The sequence below is a fragment of the Euphorbia lathyris genome, chromosome 8 (assembly GCF_963576675.1).
Source record: "Euphorbia lathyris chromosome 8, ddEupLath1.1, whole genome shotgun sequence".
Classification (NCBI taxonomy): Eukaryota; Viridiplantae; Streptophyta; class Magnoliopsida; order Malpighiales; family Euphorbiaceae; genus Euphorbia; species Euphorbia lathyris.
The window spans coordinates 1,434,676-1,454,226 of NC_088917.1; the positions used below are offsets into that span (position 1 = coordinate 1,434,676).

The window sequence follows — 19,551 nt, forward strand, 5'->3', positions numbered from 1 at the left end:
CTTAACAGAAAGAAAGGAAATGAGGCAAACGGAAGAGTGCAGATAAGAAATAAGAATAAATGAATTCTGCATTTTAGATTTTTTTTTTTTTAAGGTTAAAGAAAAAAATATTATATATATATTTAGGGGGCGTTTGGTTCACAAGGGGTAAGGAAAAAGGGTAAAGGGAATCCAATTCCCTACAGGCCTGAGGTAATGGGCTTAACCTAAAGTGGAGTAAACCTATAATCTAAAATGAATAAAGGAAATGAGTTTTTTTTTTAAACAAACAAGAACAAAGGGAATGAAACCTTCCCATTCTCATTCCTAAAGACCCCGAACCAAACGCCTCCTTATTATGGATCTTCAAAGGGGTATAAAGAGACTGACAATTCCAGCAGAAAGGAGACACTACTCCCATCTCATTAAGAGCAGATTTATCAAAAAATTCACATTTGGATAAATAAAATTTGAAATTCAACTGTCAGTCTAAACTTGTTCACAGGCCCAAATACCCACCCGGTCCGCCCAGGCCCGTGTTCTCTAGAGCAGGCTCATGCATGAAAAATTATCCTTAAACCAAGCCCAATCCAAACTCGCTAAAGCGCACCCTATTTTTTGGACGGTCTTGAAATTTATAGAAGTAGCACAACCAGCCCAACCAACCCACCTATTAATATTAATTAATAAATTTATATATTTATTTTTAAATATAAATTTTATTTTTTATTATTAAAAATTATATATATATATATATATATATATATATAGATATATATAGATGACTTATATGGACTGGCTTGGGATTTGATTTTACCAGACCGGAGCCCACTTAAATTAACAATGAACGGGACTGGACTTGAGCTGAACATTTTTAGATAAAAACCCACCGAGCCTGACCCAATCCAGCCCATAAACAAGTCAGTCTAGTAAACCTTAAGCTTAAAATTGCATTGTTTAAACATAGAGACTTGTTCCGCTCTCCCCCAGTAACTTGAGCATTTATCCTAAAAACTATAGCTAGACAAAGAATAGGTAACAATTTTGGGTTTCGCAACAATATGGTAATATATGATATAAATGCATGAAAAATGATTTTCGTGTCTTGTAAGCCGGAGTGTCTCAGTAAATCATGTTTTCGTGGAAAAATCCACCCCTAAATTTCTTACCACCACTCGAGCCTTTGCTAAATACATGTTTTCTTGTCTGTTGTCTTAATGAAATACTTGTATTTTAAGTTTCAGACCTGTAAAATTTATACTTTTATGATACTAGCAAAATGATTACCCAAAATAGCAACCGGAAAAATTAAACTTGGACCGTACACACACTCTCTCTCTATCTTTCTCTCTCTACCTAGACCAAAAAAGGCTAAATCGATTATAACTGCATTCCGGGGGAAAATAAGATAATTACATCATCTGAGCTTTAGTAAGATACCTGATGATATAGAAGATGGACATTTAATAGTTAAAACCGTTACTGACAGAGTCATCCTCACCGCTGCTGTACGATTCAACTATCTGACTGTCATCATCCTCTTGATCACCTTCAGTAACAATCTCTAGTATACCGGCTCCGCCGTCGAAGTCTACATCATCCATTATAAAGTCCACATCATCCTCATCGTCGTCATCAAGCTCACTCCCGCTATCATCATCATCATTACTCTCACCATCACCATCACTCTCACCATCACCATCTATGTCCGGGCCTAGAATGGCGTCCACATCACCGTCTTCATCATCGTCGTCGTCATCATCATCTTCATCTTCATCACTTTCAGCATCATCCGGGTCAGAGTCATCATCAGTTGGTCTTCTTCGTCCAATTTCATAAATCCTAGCGGATGAATACATTTCCTCTTGGTCGTCCATTGTAATTAACCCAACAAAAGAATCTGTACCCTCTGTTGCAAAATCAAGGACACACCGATCTACTGGTGTAGTCGCAATTTCTGAGTAATTTATGGCATCTACTGTACGGAAAGCAGAAAAGAGTGGGTGCTTTACACGCCGAGTCTGTACTGCTGACATAACATCATCAAGATTTCTCCTTAAGATTGCGTAAATGACATCACCACATGCATTAAACGTTATTGATGTTTGGTCTAGAGCAGGTACACTTCGAAGAAGCCTAAATTTACGGAGATCCCACACCTCAGAATTTATTATCACCTGTGCAGCACCAAAATAACTCTTAGCGAAATATGTCAGACAAGAGCTTGCAAACAAACTACTTGAAAGAGACACAAGCAAATTCGAAACAGGTTCACATTCTCGCACCATTACTTAAAAAGCATAAAATTAAACCATGTTCTCTTTATCGTTTTCACAATTCTGCTCAACACAAAAAGCAATAAAAATTTAGGGGAGAAAAAACCCTATGTTGCACAGAAACTGACTCTAGGAAATGTTATTTTTAAAAAATATAGCTAGGAAACCATATTGAAACAGAAAAGAAATGGAAATGCTAGTGCAGAAGAGTTTCAGTGCAACATAGGAAAAACCTTATCACGGATTAATTCAGCTAATAGTATAAAAATATAGGAGAGGAAAAACCAAGTTATCGTCTCCTTAGTATCATTTAATGAGCAAAAAAGCAACTGATTTTGCATACCTCATTCCCAGCAGGATGAAAGCCCCCTCCTCCGTAATCTGTGAACTGATCAAACCGATGAACAGGACCAGACTGTCGCCTGTCCCACAATACACCATTCCATAGCAACATTGTATCAGAAGGACTGAAGTGTACGAGGGAATATACATGACCTCGACCTGTTGAACCTGAAATGGTATCGGCCAAAGTTGATTCCACATTACATGTTTGGACATCGTATAGAAGAATTTCTCGTCGAGCTGGTTCAGTTGTTAACGTTGCAAATAGGTTCCCAAAATTGCTGAACCTAGCTGCTTTGCACCCTTCAAGTGAGTGTATAGGCCCACCTAAAATTGAAGAGGCGTCCCACAAGCGTACATCCTGGGAACTTGAAGAGAGGAGCAGTCGTGTATCACCGGAGAGATATGATTGAACAAGTGTCAGAGGAGACTGGTGGCTTGTGCAGCTCTCCAAAACAGTGTTGCTGTTGGGATCAAATATCTTCAGCTCTCCTGCATGACTTCCAGCAGCAATATGAGAAGAATCTTTAACAAAAGTCAAGCATGTCAAAAGGGCATCAGAATCATCTCTGCATGTTCTCAACAGCCTGAATCTACTGTACACAAATTGACGATCACGGCGATTCCCATGAACTCCACCATACATAATTCTGAACTCGCGAGTACCAAGCCTTGCCGTTACATTTGATGGGGCATCAAGGCTCCTTTTTGGTTCTGGACAAATGTGTGGGTGTAAGAGGGAAAGTGGCGGAAGAGTGGTTATAGGAGCTGGGCACTGGCGATGTTGGTGCTTCAAATATTGAACAACAAGAGAATCAAGAGTTAATCGCTCCGAGTTGCTGGGTTGGTGATCATTTATCAGCCCATATTGGTTATCATCTACATAATCTAGCAAAGTACTTGGTGTTGACCGACCATGTAAATCCCGTAAATTAGAACTAGGTGTAGAAGAACCAGCAGCATCAGTAACAGAACTGCTCTTACGCACAGCACTGGGAGTAGAACATACCGGAGAGCGAAGTCCATGCTCACCAATGTTGGCACGCTTCCCTGATGATGTGAATGCAACGTCTTTCAGCTCAGAGAGTTTCCGTTTCATAGGCAGCAAAATTGGAGTTTTACATAATGATTCCACCTCAGGATTACAGTTTGGCACAGCTTCTGGCAGTGATTCTGATAAATTTCTAGGACTAGCAAATTGTTTTGAACCAATTGAAGCCTTCTTGAATGATGATTGATTGGAATCATGGAACTGTGAGTGATGTTTAGATTGCGAACCAAAAGATGGTGAGAAAACAAGTGGTTTCTTCTTTGAAGACAAGAAGCTGAAATCCTCATCATGTGCAATTGCTTTTGGTTTGCTGCATAGAAATCCAGAAGGTGCTCGACCAGACGGCCACTGAATCTGTGTTGAAGGAATTTCTTGCGTGGAAGCTTGGTGCATAAGGGAAGATGCAGCTGCCAATGATGGCAAAGGTGTTAACTGAGCCTCTTTCAGCAATGCAGCAGCAGTTGCAGCCAAACCAGACGCCTGAAGGTGTTCATGCATGAGGAGCAAAAGTTCCCTGCAGTTTTCGCATGCAGACAAAATAATTAACAAAAATATATGATGGTTAAAGAGAAGCTTAAATTTACAAGGTACCTAGAATGATAAGTAATAGGTGTTGCAGCAGCGATCGCTGCTCTTTCTATGCGTCTCAAAGTTGGAGTAGCGGCATCAGTAGCAGCTAGGGTACTTGCACGCCCCGAATTGGTTACAATCTGGAATAATACATGACGACAAAAGTTACCAACTCTACAGAAAGCAAGCAAACGGAAAAAAATAAATTGGTCTATGTAACAAATCTTTCAATAGAAGATGATCATATCAGCATACATTTGGATTAGCAAGTCTTTAAGTTTCCAAGTTTTACAAAACAAAACAAATAAAAGGATAGAGCCGAGTCGGCATCTGTTAGGCTGGGGAACTTCCAAGCCCACAAAAACTAGATTTATAACAGGGTATTACATCCAGAACTTGTCCCTAGAGATGGGATTTCTTTTGAGGGCTAACCTGATAAAACATACATTTATTTTATCTTTATTTATATCATATTCTACTTGGGAAGAGTTGGCCAAAATTTAGGCCTAAACATCACGTCTGGGGCTAGGACATGGCTTTAAAATACCTGAATCAATTGAGTCCAGCCCGCCCAAAAGATAAAATAAGTTTATGCAGCAATCACAGTATTTTAGAGAAACTATCACAAGTCTATTAATTATATTGACAGGCTAAATTTTTATATCAGAAACTAGTTGACAACTTGAAGCACATGCACATACACTTTATTGATTGTATAGATAAGAAATAGGGATAACTCCAAAAATACCCTGTGCTTTCGCTGATTTGTAGATGAGTGCTTGTGGGGTTTTTTGTTGCAAAAAGAGGACTGGAGTTATCGCCTGTTTGCAAAACCAACGACTTTTAGGTCAACATTGCCAGTTTAACCCGTCGGCGACCTCAAAATAGAAATTTTCAAGAATTAAATTTGTTTAGTACCATATCTATGGAACAATGTTTTTAGTTTTCCAAAATCATCACTTTTGGAGCTTTCTCTCTCTAAACATTAACTTCCTCTCTCCTAATCAAACAACACCTAAATGACCTCAAAACTAAAAAATTGAAGACTTAAAGTTGAAAGAATATCATCAATTCTTAGAATTTTCTATTTTGAGGCCATCAACAGTAAATTGGCAGTGTAAACCTAAAAGTTCTTGGTTTTGCAAACAGGCGAGGACCTCAGTCCTCTTGTTGAAAGAAAAAAAACCACAGGCACCCATCAGCAAATCAGCGAAAGCACGGGGTTATTTTTGGAAATTTCCCTAAGAAATATGAACAAGTAAATACTGCAATCATGTGAAATATTAAGAGACAGGTTATCGACACGCACAAATGTCTTGAACAACTTAGATTAGTTGCATCCAGAGAAACACAAATTGACAGGGTCAGCATAAATAGATTTATTTGTTCTTCTTCGATTACTTAATAAATTTTAATTTAAGAAACAAGGTTTCGTAGACTCAGCAAGAAGATAAAAACCTAGCAGATAAAACTGTTCCTGAAATTTTACCACTTGAACTGAGGCCCTTCAGGATTGGAAACATGGACCATCACTTCAAATCATGTGATCAAAAGTGTAGATGATCGGTCCACTTGTAACACTTATGGAACTATCAACAACTTAAAATAAGGAAAGAGATGGGCAACAACTGTTTACAGAAAATCCATAAGATTTTCGTATTACAGTTCTAAAAATGGATTAGGATTATCGTCTAGCAAACCAAAACCAACCAATTACAGTGCAATAAATCCTGTAACGCCTAAAATCACTAAAAAACATATCAATTCATTTTATAAAACGACTTGGCAGAGAAGGAAGACATTCTAAATAATGCATTCCTCTGTGGAAACACAGTGTAAAAATTAAGTGTAAGATGGAAAAAATTCCGTAAACTGTGCGAATGGTTAAACATTATTATGTGCAATGGGCCGGATCAACAAACCTATGAACACAAACAACAAATACGAATTTTCTACTCACCAACACTTACAATGAACCCATACCCTAGAGGTTATTTTAAAAACATGGCAGATGAAAAGTGCAATAGACAACTGCTACACAGGACATGATACAGATCTTCCATTCAAAGCATGATAGAAGGAACAGATGCTTACTGCAATTAGCTCGATTGCCACCTGCGCAAGTTCAGATTGCCACCTGCCATGGTCAGTTCCAGGCACCTGACTACCTGAATCTCGAATCAGCTCTGATAACTTTTTACCAACCTAAAACACAAACTGAACTTAGTACAACATAACATAACAAAATAGTATTATTACTGCGTTATCCTGCCACCATTTAGAAAAATAAAATTAAGAAAATAAATTCACATTAAACTACAAGTTTCCAAACAATTGAAGTTAGTATAAAGAGTTTTAAAAAAGAAACTATCAGAGATATATTCAAATCAAATGAGCTAAATCCAGAGTGCAGGGGATATAGATGCCACACAAATTGACCTTTAATTGTCTCATAGAAGCTTTATGATAATAATTTCATAATAATAATAAACAATTTAGCTGGCATTGACCAAATAATGTCTTTATTTAATAGTTCTGCTGGCATTGACCAAATAGCATAAAAATTAAATTCGCATACAGCTATTAGCTTTCCCACACAATTAAATGAACTATACTAGGAGTCAAGGGGGGCACAGATATCAAATTAAGCTGACCCCCATCTATTTTTGTAGAACCTTGACAACAACAATTTCGTGGGATAAAAAATCTGCGTTTTTTAACATTTGAAACTCTTCTACCATTATTCACCACTAGATTGGAAAAAGAAATTAATATGAGGCAAGCAACATGAAAGGAAGTCTCATAAAATGACTTGAATTCCTGTACAATCATCCTTTTGCTATATTTTTAATTCTCTGAGAAAACCTACTTTCAAATTGAATTTTTTTCATGCAAAACTCTAAAGTTCCCAACAATTAAGATTGGATAAATATGATTCAATTGCATTAAACTCTTGAAATTTTGGTCTTTCATAGTCAACCAATCTTCAAAAATATGAAAAGTTCACTTGTAACCAAATCTTCACCTGAAGTTTGGTCAATATGTGAGCAATTGTATCATCTCTGGCGAGACCAAGCAATACACGGCATGCGAGAGCACGAATGCAGTCAAGAGCAGCAGGAGGTGAATATATGCGTTGTTGTAGAAGGTGAAGAAGAACCTTTATACCATTATTAGCACGGACAGCCTCCCTTGCTTGCCGATATCCTTGTTCCATCTGTGCAGCAAGGCCAGCACAACCTGTACCAGTACCTAAAAATATTCTTCGATCCCCAACCAATCCTGAAGCTGCTGTAGAGCCAGGGGTTTGTGAGGTGCTACTAGTCGACCGAGAAGCAGAAGCAGCTGCAGTTCCTCGATCATTAACACCTGACTCTCCATTTCGTTCCCTTAGGTCACTCTGGCTACGTTCTGTATTTCTATCCCTAGTCTCCATAGCATTTGCAGATTGACCAGAAAGAGTTTGCTGGCCTGGCGTAAGAACAGGTGGTTTGTTGCTAATAGAAGGCGGTGGGCAAACAAGATTGATTAACACATTCAATGCAGGCTGTATAATCTGTAAATGTCAGAAGAATGGCCACAAGGTATAAGAGCCAAAATTGACAAACCAGCCAAAATGAGTTGATTGGTAGAACTGAAAATTAATAGCTGAAAACGTAAGTGACAATTTTATGAATGATGATTAAATATAACCAAATATAAAGGTGTAAACATATTTTAAATCTGCAAAAGCAATCTTTACAATAAGTTCTATTGGAAGTAATACTATTAAAAGATATTAAAAATGTCACTTTCTTCATATAAAATCAAATACATATTTTTGAAGTGATATATGAGTTCATCAAACAGCCCCAAGTTTTTGCTTCAAATTCCATGATAATATACCAACTAGGAACTACAAAATTCATTATGAGACTGGAAGTTATGAATGAAGGGAATATTTGTTTACCTCAGGGTCCACATAATTACCAGAAATATTTGCTGCATCCAAAATGACAGCGATACCAACTCGATTATTACTCAATGTTGCATTTACAATCACTTTCCGGCTATCATTTACCAATGTTACGATGTGCAGAACACCCAATGCATACTGGAGCAGGTCATGCAAGTAGCGCTCAACAGGTGGGGCCTGCAAGCAGCACCAACTCAGATATAATAATAGAAATTGCATGCAGGTGATGGAAAACAGATAATTAATGAGCTACAATCGTACACCTACCTGACACAATTCCAACATGGTGATGTGCCCATTAAAGCTTAAAAACTTATCAACTGCAGGGAAACGAGTCTTCACAAATGCAGAACCAAGCTTTCTGTCTTGCTGTAACTGCAGAAAAACTGCATCTATAGCCTCATTACTAATGTCAAGTGGCTTATATGCAGCTCTTATACTTGGAACATTCCGTGCCACACTTCGATTATTTTTGTAGGGACGAATAGAATCCAAGAGCAGAAGTAGATGTGCTCTGAAGTACTGTCGCAATGCAACACATGTGTGATAAGCTATCTGTTTCTCTGATGACGTAAGCACTTCAGCAGGTGAACGGTCATTACGAATAACTCCTGAATTAGAAAGGTTTAATGCACCTGAATTTACACCAGATCTAACTGAGGCAGCATCATGCAAGAGGCCTAACATCTTCTGTAGGCCATCCTGAGCATCAAAAGCATCAACGACTGCTCTGAAGACAAATGCAGCACCAAAAAATAAAGCTGCATTTTTACGAGCTTGATCCTGAGGACACTCAAGAAGTTGAATAGCTAACTCAACCACTTGGTAGACAACATCTGAAGGAAGTGCACATACTCGTTCCATTATGCCCTATTCAATATTTTTTTAAGTAAAAAAAAAAGTGAGATATAATATATAAAATTTATCATTACAGGCAAAAACAATTGCCTACACCAGAGGAATGAAAAGAATGATTGTAATAATAACAGCAATGAAAACATAATTGCTAAAGGTGTGTCTGACCCTAGGCTCGAGGCTTAGGGTCTCTGCAGCAGAGAGGCGGGCGATGTTCATCGGGCGTGCACCTGGGGTGCACCTCATGGAGCCTGTCGCCTTGTCTGAGGCACATCTAGACGTAGGTATAGTATTTCTCAAAGTTTTGAATTAGAATAAGTTGTTCTAATCTCAGCCGTATGCTATCTTTATGATCAGCAATGAAAACATAATTGCTAAAGGTGTGTCTGACCCTAGGCTCGAGGCTTAGGGTCTCTGCAGCAGAGAGGCTGGCGATGTTCATCGGGCGTGCACCTGGGGTGCACCTCATGGAGCCTGTCGCCTTGTCTGAGGCACATCTAGACGTAGGTATAGTATTTCTCAAAGTTTTGAATTAGAATAAGTTGTTCTAATCTCAGCCGTATGATATCTTTATGATCAAGGGCTGAGATTAAATTAGAAAGAGGGAAAAAAAAAGGGAAGTAAAGAAGATGAAGTTATGAAGGCAAATATTAGAATAAGAAATAAATAAATAGAAAAAGGAAAGAACATCAATTAGGATAAGAAAGAAATAGAAAAAGGAAATAACATCAATTAGGATAAAAAAGAAATAGGAAAAGGAAATAACATCAATTACCATAATAAAGAAAGAAATAAAAAAGGAAAGAACATCAATTTGAATAATAAAAAAAGATACAGAAAACGGAAAGAACATAAATTAGAAGAAAAAAGAAATGAAGAGAAAAAAGGAAAGAACGTCCATTAGAATAAGAAAGAAAGAAATAGAAAAAGGAAAGAAAAACAATTACTTAGAATAAGAAAGAAATAGCAAACGCAAAGGAAAGAAGATTAAGATCTGAATAGATACAGATAAAAAAGTATTGAATATTCCACACTCGCACAGTTTTTTTTTGTGTGTGTGTTTGGTAACTGTGAGGAAGCTCTGCTGCAAAACAGAGTTATTAGATTTAAATTTTTATTAATTATAATTGTGGTGGGACCCCTCTCCGGACCCTCGCTTAAGCGGGGACGCGTAATGCACCGGGCCGCCCTTTTTATAATTATGAAAGAGTTAATAGTTAATTTGAAATTTATTTCATGTATTCTATGATTAAGATTGTTGCTATTTTGACTATTTGTTGTATTCTAGAAATGTTAATTGTTGTCATTTATAATTTTATATATATATTTTTTAGTGTGCCTTGTGCCGCTTGGGGGCGCGCCTTGCGCCTTAAATAACTATGATGAAAACAGTAACAATACTACTATTATATTAAATTACCTGAAGAGAGCCTATAGTAAATAAGCATGAAGAGAGGCCAAAGAAGGTTTGTTCAACTCTAGGAACAGAAAGCAATTTCTGCATGCCAGTACGATCTACAAACAATGCAGCAAATTTTCGATGAGCAGCTAAAGCACAGATGAGCTTCATCACATCAGGCAATAGTGAAACTGACTTTAATGGCCCGTTATGTTTAGAATTGCGTTGTAATAATGCCAAACACACATCTACTCCCTTTTCATGCAGGACAGGTCCAAGAACTTCTACATATTCCCCTAATATCTCAAGGCACTGGATGCAGTACTTTTCCCTAATCTGTGCAAGAGATTCAGGATCAGGAATGAAATATTCATCAGCATCCTCAGTTGCATCAGTTTCTACACCACCAAGAGTAGCTGAGTCTTCATTGATAGTTTGGTTCCTGCCACAAGTCCACAAAGCATATCAATAATTGCATTCATTAACAGCACACCTTTAGAGTCAGAGAAGCATAAACATCAAAAAAAGATGCAACCAACCGAGAATCTTCAACTGCAATAGCAGCATCAATAACAGTAGATGCAGCTCTGGAAGCTGCCAAAACTGCAGCATCTTCATCGTTTGAAGACTTAAATTCCTAAGCATGATAGCTGAATGAGTTGCACTTCAAATAGTATAAAGTTTGGTATAATCAGTAATTCAAAAATAATAAAGAAAGATCATTGCAGAACATAACGTTGGGCACCTCTAAGGCTGCACTCTTGACAACTTCAGCAGCAGCATCACCAGCTGCTTTGATGGCTTCAATGGGTCCATTTGCAGCTCTAGCTTCAGCTTCGGCAGCTCTAATTGCTTTCTTGACCAGATCAGAAATATCTTTGGTTCCAATTCTGCATTCCTGAAAGCAGTCATCAGTATCATCTCTTTCTGTTACTAAACCATCATGATTCATATTTCCTAGGCATTTTCTTGCATCTTGTCCTCTTCTTGAATCTAAATTTTTCATCGAGATCCTATCTCTAAAATTTCGTCCCTGTCCTGATCGACTACCAGATCCTGGAGATGTCAAAGCCTGCTCATTCTCAGAAACAGGTTCACTCGATCTTCCCTTCCCCCTTAATCTACCACATCCACGGTAAGGCTTACGTCTTGCTGAGTCATCTCTCCCACTCTCATCACCATCAAATTTTACTTTTCCATCACGTAAATCTCGACCAAACCATTTGTCCCTGACATCAGCATCAATCATATCAACCCCTTCAGTCAACCTATCAGGTGGCTCTCCTCCAACTGTATCATCCAAATTCCTCTCATCATTTGTCCTCAGACTATCTACATGAGTTGTATCCATAACCTGCCGCGCCCTACTCCGGACTTCTTCTCTTCCTCTAACACAAGTAGCAGCAGATGCACTCTTGCTTTCAGTTAAATAAGAAGCATCTTTCTGGGTTGTACTAACCTCCCCAAGAACTCGCAATCGAAGAAAGCGCATAAGCTTTGCAGACAATCCTGATGTCAATACATCCTCAACTACTTGACCACCACTGAGCTCAGTCAAGAGACAAGAACAAATAAGACATAAAAACAAGTGGTAACGAAAAAATATATCAATACTACATGTAAAGGAAAAAAGAAAAATTATTCACCAACACTGTGAAAGCATACCCTGCCAAACACACTGCAAGTAGCCCAGTTGAATAGGATTTCAACATTTCAGAATCCGAGGCCTCTTTTTTCCCTATATCATGCTTCGAGTGGCGTTCTTCGCCAGAACATTTCGCAGTCTCATCCATCACCCAGCTTTTTATATTTTCCATTACAGGCTCTTCAAAAACATGTGGATACTGCAGCAAGTTCACAGATTATGAAGCAAATAAACAGACCACAACTTATAATGCGGAATTAACTGACATTTAAAATGACACATAATTTAAAAGCAAACTCGAAATGACCCATAGTTTAAAAGCACAGCTAAATTAAAATTAAGGTAAAAAGAAAATATACAATCCAAGTTAGTGAACAGTTCGTTAGAAGCCTTGCTGCAGCTGCCTGAATGGAGGTTGAATATCTAGTATCAGATAGAAACTTCGAAGATATCAATTCAAAAAATTCATCATTCTCCTGAAAAGGAAGTGAAGGAAAATATTTAGGAGAGAGAGCATTGCCAAATTACATGTCGGAGACGGTTATGTTAGACAAAAGAGAAATAAATTGCACAACAAGAAATTAAGCCCGAAAAAATAAAGTCAATTCAGTTACCCGGACTAAGTTCCCAAGCCGTCCAATGTTATGAGAAGCACGACTATTATTAAAAGATGAAAGGGCATTCTCTTCCATGTATCTGCACATAATATAGGTATTTCATTAGCTTTTTAAGTCCAGAGTTTCTCAAAAGCAAACTTATAATTAGGATGAGAACGAAGCAAAAAACAACCACATCAAGAATAAAATAAAAAAATGAGGCTACAGATAAATATTTAAGCCAAGATAGAGACTAACTCCAGCCCAGCTTCATGCCACCTGAGCCAATGTCCAGTGATAAATGCAAAGTGTGAGCAGCAAATTGAGATTAAGAAAACATGTGACATATCGACGAATTATTCTCTATAGAGAGAGATGTAAGCAGGTTTTCACATAGTGATCCTATTTTGATAATGAACAGCTTCCTAAACCCATAATTCCTTGTAGCCAACTCTTGCCTTATGCAAGAAGATGAATGTCAATCATATTCATATTAATGAACTGTATGGCTCCCAGTTTATTTATGTCACTGTAAATGAACGAATTTGAAATGTGAAATTCGTCTATAATTAAATTTGTGTACATGGTAGTATACAATCTACCACATATAATCAATTGAATTGTACTTGAAATAAATGAAGGATTGGCATTTCATTGGTTTGTTTGTTTTCAAAAAGCTTACCTATTCAATTTGTGGAGTTCATTTGCAAATTTCACCTGTATTGATAAAAATGTTTTGGATTTATAATAGAAATCCAGGGAATAGAATTTTAGAAATGAAAAATCTTGATATGTTTTCATTTCATGATCAATTTTGAACTGTGGGCTGCACAACTAGCTGAAAGGAATTTATCCTTAACACTCCCAACCCGAACATACAGGAAAAAGAAACTGTGGTTCCTACCAAAGAAAATTCAGAGTTTCGAATGACTTCCAAAATCTTGTAGAAGTCATTCATTCCAAGGGGACAATATGACATAGGACTAATCTGAATTCTTCCCATTTCCTATCAAGGAGTCCCGAGGGGCAGCATAACAAATACTTTATAGTTGAGGATAGGGTTGGCCCATAAATCCACAACGGCTGGTCCAATGCCTCAAAACACTTTTTAAGCATATCCCTACGCAAGACAATGGCACAGCAAGGTCATTCTTCATATGACAAGAGTCATGCCTCTCAATTGGAATTTGAGAACGGAATGCTATTTCCAATGAAGGGTGCCACCCTGTCCCCAATGCAAGAGGCTGTCATCTTACTATGAGTTGGTTGGGGAGGCCTGCCTTCTGTACACAGTCTTACCCCTTCATAGCAGGGGACTTATTTCCATGACTTATACCCAGCTACCTTCTAGCCGGGAAAGAGGGGGGGGGGGGGACTAACACACACCCACACACACACATATATATAGTAGGGAGATGGTTAAGGCTGTCTACTGTGCTGATTTAAGTTTTCAGTATCCATATCAATTACTTGTGGAAAATAACACCAGTAAGTCACAGCATAAAAGGACCAGAATGAAACAAAGAAAGATGACAAATAAAGAAGCGGAGCTAACATGACAACGCTAACAATTACTTGTTAACATGTGCTCGAATGACATATGGCTTAACACTACCTAATGGCAAAAGAAGACGCACGAAATGAAGATGACATATATAAGCAAGAAAACTAGTTTGGAGCTTACGATAATTTGGGTTAAGATGAGCTACTGAAGTCGAAATCAGAAGACCGATCCAATAGACAATTCCATGCACTAAGTGGCAGAGCCTTTTAACAAAATGAATTTAGCCTACGGGTATTGAACATATAGAAATTTTCCTCGGCACATAAAGTCCTATATCTGGACTCCTCTAGAAATACGATATTAGAATACGAACACTTGACATTACAGGCAACACATTAATAGCGAAAAAGAGAAGGATACATACAGAGACTCCTGGATTTCGAGGAGAGAGGAAAGTGCGTGAAGTACTGTAGGGTTAGGGTTATCAGGGGAAGAAGTGACCCTATCCATTAATTTTTGTGCCTTCTCCATTAATTCTTCCTCTTCATTTGTATTTCCATCTTCTTCCCCTTCTGCTACTACTCCTTCACCTTGCTGTGACTGCGATTGAGGTGCGGATTGATTATCCACCACCGGATTAGGAACAGCAGTTTCTCCAACTTGAGCCTGCGCTTCGCTCGATGATTCGTCAATGGGAGCGTCCATTTGTGACAGTTACATATACGGATATATGGAGAACGAGAGAGAACCTCAATATACAAGTTGAATATATCAATCAATCGGATTGGGGCTTATGCCACACTCCGACTACAGGAATTCAGGCAGAAATAACTTTTGAGTTTTAAGCTCTGTTCTTAAAAAGGAGAGAAACTGAAGAAGGAAATGGAAAAAAGAACATGTCATTTGGTTTGCGCTTGGCTTTATAAGACCTGTGAATAACTGGAGCGCAATAGAAAAATTCCCGATACATCCGACCCATTCCTGCTAACCCTAACCTTGACGAGTGAAACTACACCGTTTCAGTTTCACCACTTCGCTTTACCTCAGCTTTTTTCCTTAGCTCAATGCATATGTAACGCATATTTATTAGTCCCTACTTTTACTAGAGTAAATAATTTATTAGTCTCATATTTTTTACTATGTACTATTTAGTTCTTTATTTTGAAAAACACATTATAAGGTTCCTAACTTTTATCAATATTAATTATTTGGTTCTTTTGTCTAGTTTTTTTTAGACTTGTAACCGTTATATTTGGCATAAACAGACAGATATAAAATAACAGAGTAACATGATCATTTTATATTGTGTTGTAGCTGTCCTAAAAGCTAAGATATGTTCGGTTAAGAATCTAAAAAAATAGATAAAATGACCAAAGAGTTAATATTAATAAAAGATAGAAACCTTAAAATAGAGGGACAAAACAATGTATTAGGTGAAAAGTAGAGGACTAATAAATTATTTACCCTATTTACAATCTTAAACTTGGCAAGTTTTGTCATACTGACATTCTAAACTTTTAAAATAACATATCACATATTTATAATAGATTTTAAAAACCTATTAGATATCTATAGTTGGGTTTAAAAACCTATCATGCATATATAGTTGGCTCATTCAGATCTCATTTACACAAATCGTTGATCTGTCATCTTTGACAGATGAGGTGGCATGTACGTTATATAGATAAAGAAAAGTGGACGAGTTTGTTCTGTATTCCCCTCATTTGTCAAAAATGACAGATCAACGATTTTGTTTGCATGATGTATAAATGAGCCAACTATAGATCTGCAATATGTTTTTAAAACCAACTATAGGTGTATGATATGTTTTTAAAGTCAACTATAAATGTGTGATAGGCTATTTTAAAAGTTCAGAATGCCAATAGGCAAAACGTTCCAAGTTTAAGAATGCAAATATACATTAAGCTTTTATATATATATATATATATATATTAAGGGTTAAGATGAAAAAAAAAACCTTGAATATTGATAGCCAAAAGTAAATTTACCCTCAATGTTACGTGCAATTTTATCTCTCACGTTGACGGTAAAAAAATTTACCTCTAATTTAGCAAGTTTGGTCAATTTAAAAAGTAATTTATCAAACTGTCAAATCAGTCATGAATATTTTCATTTACATTTCATATGTACGTTATTTTATAATTCATTATAGTAATAGATCTCAAACATATGAATAGACGTGAAAAAAAATTAAAAAAAATTATATCGTATTTTGTACGAGTTAGACAAAAAAAATTTAATATTTTCTCAAATTTAAAAACATTAACCTCTTATTTTATTATTAAATCATAAAAAAATGTAAAATCTTTTTTTAAAACTAACTGATATGTAGAATAATGAATAAAATATTTATTTTATATAATGATGTCAGCAATTAATTTAATTTACTAACATTATGAGTAAAACTGATCTAGATTGTCAATGTTAAAAGTAAAATTGCATCATTTTAGATGTTATGGGTAAAATTAATCTTAACTATCAACGTTAGGTATATCTTTACACCTTATCTCTATTTATAAGGTAAGAAACCGTAAAACTTTATTTTAACATATACGAACGATTTTGTTATGGATGTCATGATCTTAACATAACATTTTTTAAAGTTCAACATGTTGAGTACAAAATTTTACTATTTTCTATGTTACACTTCTAAAAAAAACGTTAAGATTAAACTTGGATTTTATCATTTATCTTATCGAATTCAATTACATAACAAAAAGAAATAAGATCCAAATTTATTCTAAAATAATGTAGATACGTAAGAAAAAAATAAGCTTTTATCTTCAAAGCAATTATATACCTAAACAGCGATTATTTAGAGTGTAAAAATAAATTCAGTCCACATGGATAGAGGTGGCAATGGTACGGAGCGGGGACGAAAATGCATTTTTTACTCCGTCTCTAATGTTTACGGGAACGGTTTCGAGAAATTCCCACTAAATGGTTCGGAGAGTTTTTCATCTCCATCACCTCCATGCCCAATAAAATAAGGCTTAAAGCATTATTTGGCCCCTGACCTATTCAAAATTATGTCATTTGGCCTCTGACCTATTATTTGGTCACATTTGGCCCTTGACCGATCCCATTTGGTGAAATTTCATCCAATTTGTTTGAATACTTAACGGAATCGTTATCTCATTGATAAGTAACGATATTTTGACACTTAAACTTGAAACATGATATTTTTTAAAGTTTTTTTCTCATATTACGTGGAAATAATTAATTAGATTAAAAAAAGAAAAAAACAAAAAACAAATCCTAAACTAAAATCTATTAAGTTCAAGTGTCAAAATATCGTTACTTATCAATGAGATAATGATTCGGTTAAGTTTGAATCCAAATTGGGTGAAAGTTCACAATTTGGAATAGATAAGGGGCCAAATGTGATCAAATAATAGGTCATGGGCCAAATGACAAAATTTTGAATAGATCAGGAACCAAACAGTGCTTTAAACCAATAAAATAATAAAACTAATTAAAAAATACACTTAATTTATATATATCAAAACCATACCACTGAGAAATCGAATGAGAAAAAAAAGAATGAAAGGGTTAGATTAAGGTTTGTAAATAATTAATTTAGGTTGAGTTTGTAAATAATTAATTAGTCTTTTTTTATTTTCTTTGAGTGACTTTTACAATTAAAAAATATATCAAAATTAAATTTACCTTCAGAAGCAGAAGAAAATTAAGATCATGGTAATGGTCCATCCTAAATTAATTATTTACAAGGTAATTGTCTTTTCTTAATTATATATATTCCAAATTATTGATTATTTTTTACCTTTTATGATTTTAAATTCGTCTCTGCCAAATAACATTTATTTTGCTATTTACGATTTATGTGGTTTATTTAATACGTTGAATCAATTAAACTTTTGAAGTTTTTTAATATACTTTGAGTGATATTTAAAATTAAGAAAGTTTATTCAGGGATCCCCAGAGGTATTTATACGGTAGCGGGAGGGGATTCCCACGGGGCGGATATAGCAATCCTCATCATCATCTCCATTTAGAATTCAGAGAAAAATTGTCTCCGTCTCTATCCTCATCCCCACTTTTTACGGTTATTCTCTATTCCCGTCACTTCGGATATATTTTTTCTCTTGCCCATGGCAAAACGACCTAGATCGAGACGAAAATAATATAAGATGTACAAATTCTGATTTATTAAGGATGTAATTAGCACCTCACAAATAAAAATTGAGTAATAGAAATTACCTCTATAAGGGACAGTTTCTGCATGCATCGACACTCTCATACTCCGTCTTCATCTCTAAACACAATTTATAAATTACACTACATATATCTAAACTTAATCAATATATTGTTATTTACATCCAAATTTGCTCCAAGTTAAAAATATTAAAAATGTAATTTTACCATTTTTTATTTTATAGGTCAAGTGTTAGGGGTAAATTTAGAAATTATTTGAAATTCATATTTTCCTAAGTTTTTATTTTTTTATATTAAATGTGATGACATGTAATTTTATCATACAAACTAGAATATATATATATATATATATCTATCACCACTTGGTAAAAAAAATTGATTTATAATAATAAAGAAAGAATATTTAAAAAAAAAAGGTTAAAATGTTAAAATGTTAATGTGTAACATAAATTAAAATTTTAAAATTTTAATTACTCTTTTCAAATTTTATAGATATAATTATTTTTTTATAAGTTTGCACTACATATCTTATATACATGGTGGTTGAATATGACTATATAAATATTAAAAATGTGAATATCATTTATTACTCTTTTAAAAATAATATCTTTTGCTTAAATAAAATTAGGTTTAATAGGCATCCAGCCCCCTAAACTTGTAACTTTTTTTACCTGACCCCCTCAACTTAGGGGACAACCTCTCAACCCCCTCAACTCTCCAAAAACATCACATACAGCCTCTTACACCCCTATGTTCGGTCAAAATATTGACCGGTGTAGAAAACGCGCTTGACTATTGACCACATCAATGTCACGTGTCATTTTTTTTATTAAAATCTATAAGAATTCTGATCGAAATCCATCTCTGATAGTTGCTCGCCGAGCACAATTGGGCTTGCTCGCCGAGCACAATTGGGCTTGTGTTATCAAATAAGCTTAAAATCATTAATGTATTAATTTTAAGTGCTAAAAGCCGATATCAAACAGAGCCTTGAACAATTATAATGCCTAACTATATAACTTAATTTTTTTAACATTTAATATCTTAAATATATATTAGTCTCAAATACTATAAAGTATTAATATTATATTAAATAGGTTTAATACATCGTCAGCCCCTTCAAGTTGTCCAAAAATTGCAACTGATCCCATAAACTTCAGAACATTACAACTAACTCCCTCA

At 35.6% G+C, this 19,551-nt stretch overlaps 1 protein-coding gene across 1 annotated transcript; it reads right to left on the reverse strand.

The window, feature by feature from the left end:
* Positions 1–1,348: 1,348 nt before the first annotated feature.
* On the reverse strand, positions 1,349–15,064 carry LOC136203185 (DDB1- and CUL4-associated factor homolog 1). Its single transcript, XM_065994275.1, has 14 exons — positions 14,597–15,064; positions 12,687–12,768; positions 12,432–12,548; positions 12,093–12,271; positions 11,173–11,971; positions 10,967–11,064; positions 10,449–10,869; positions 8,441–9,043; positions 8,168–8,350; positions 7,244–7,774; positions 6,313–6,423; positions 4,240–4,358; positions 2,599–4,162; positions 1,349–2,156 (listed from the first exon to the last, which is right to left on the reverse strand). Exons 1-14 carry the CDS (start codon positions 14,875–14,877, stop codon positions 1,443–1,445), a joined length of 5,802 nt encoding a protein of 1,933 aa, XP_065850347.1. The 5' UTR covers positions 14,878–15,064; the 3' UTR covers positions 1,349–1,442.
* Positions 15,065–19,551: the final 4,487 nt, after the last annotated feature.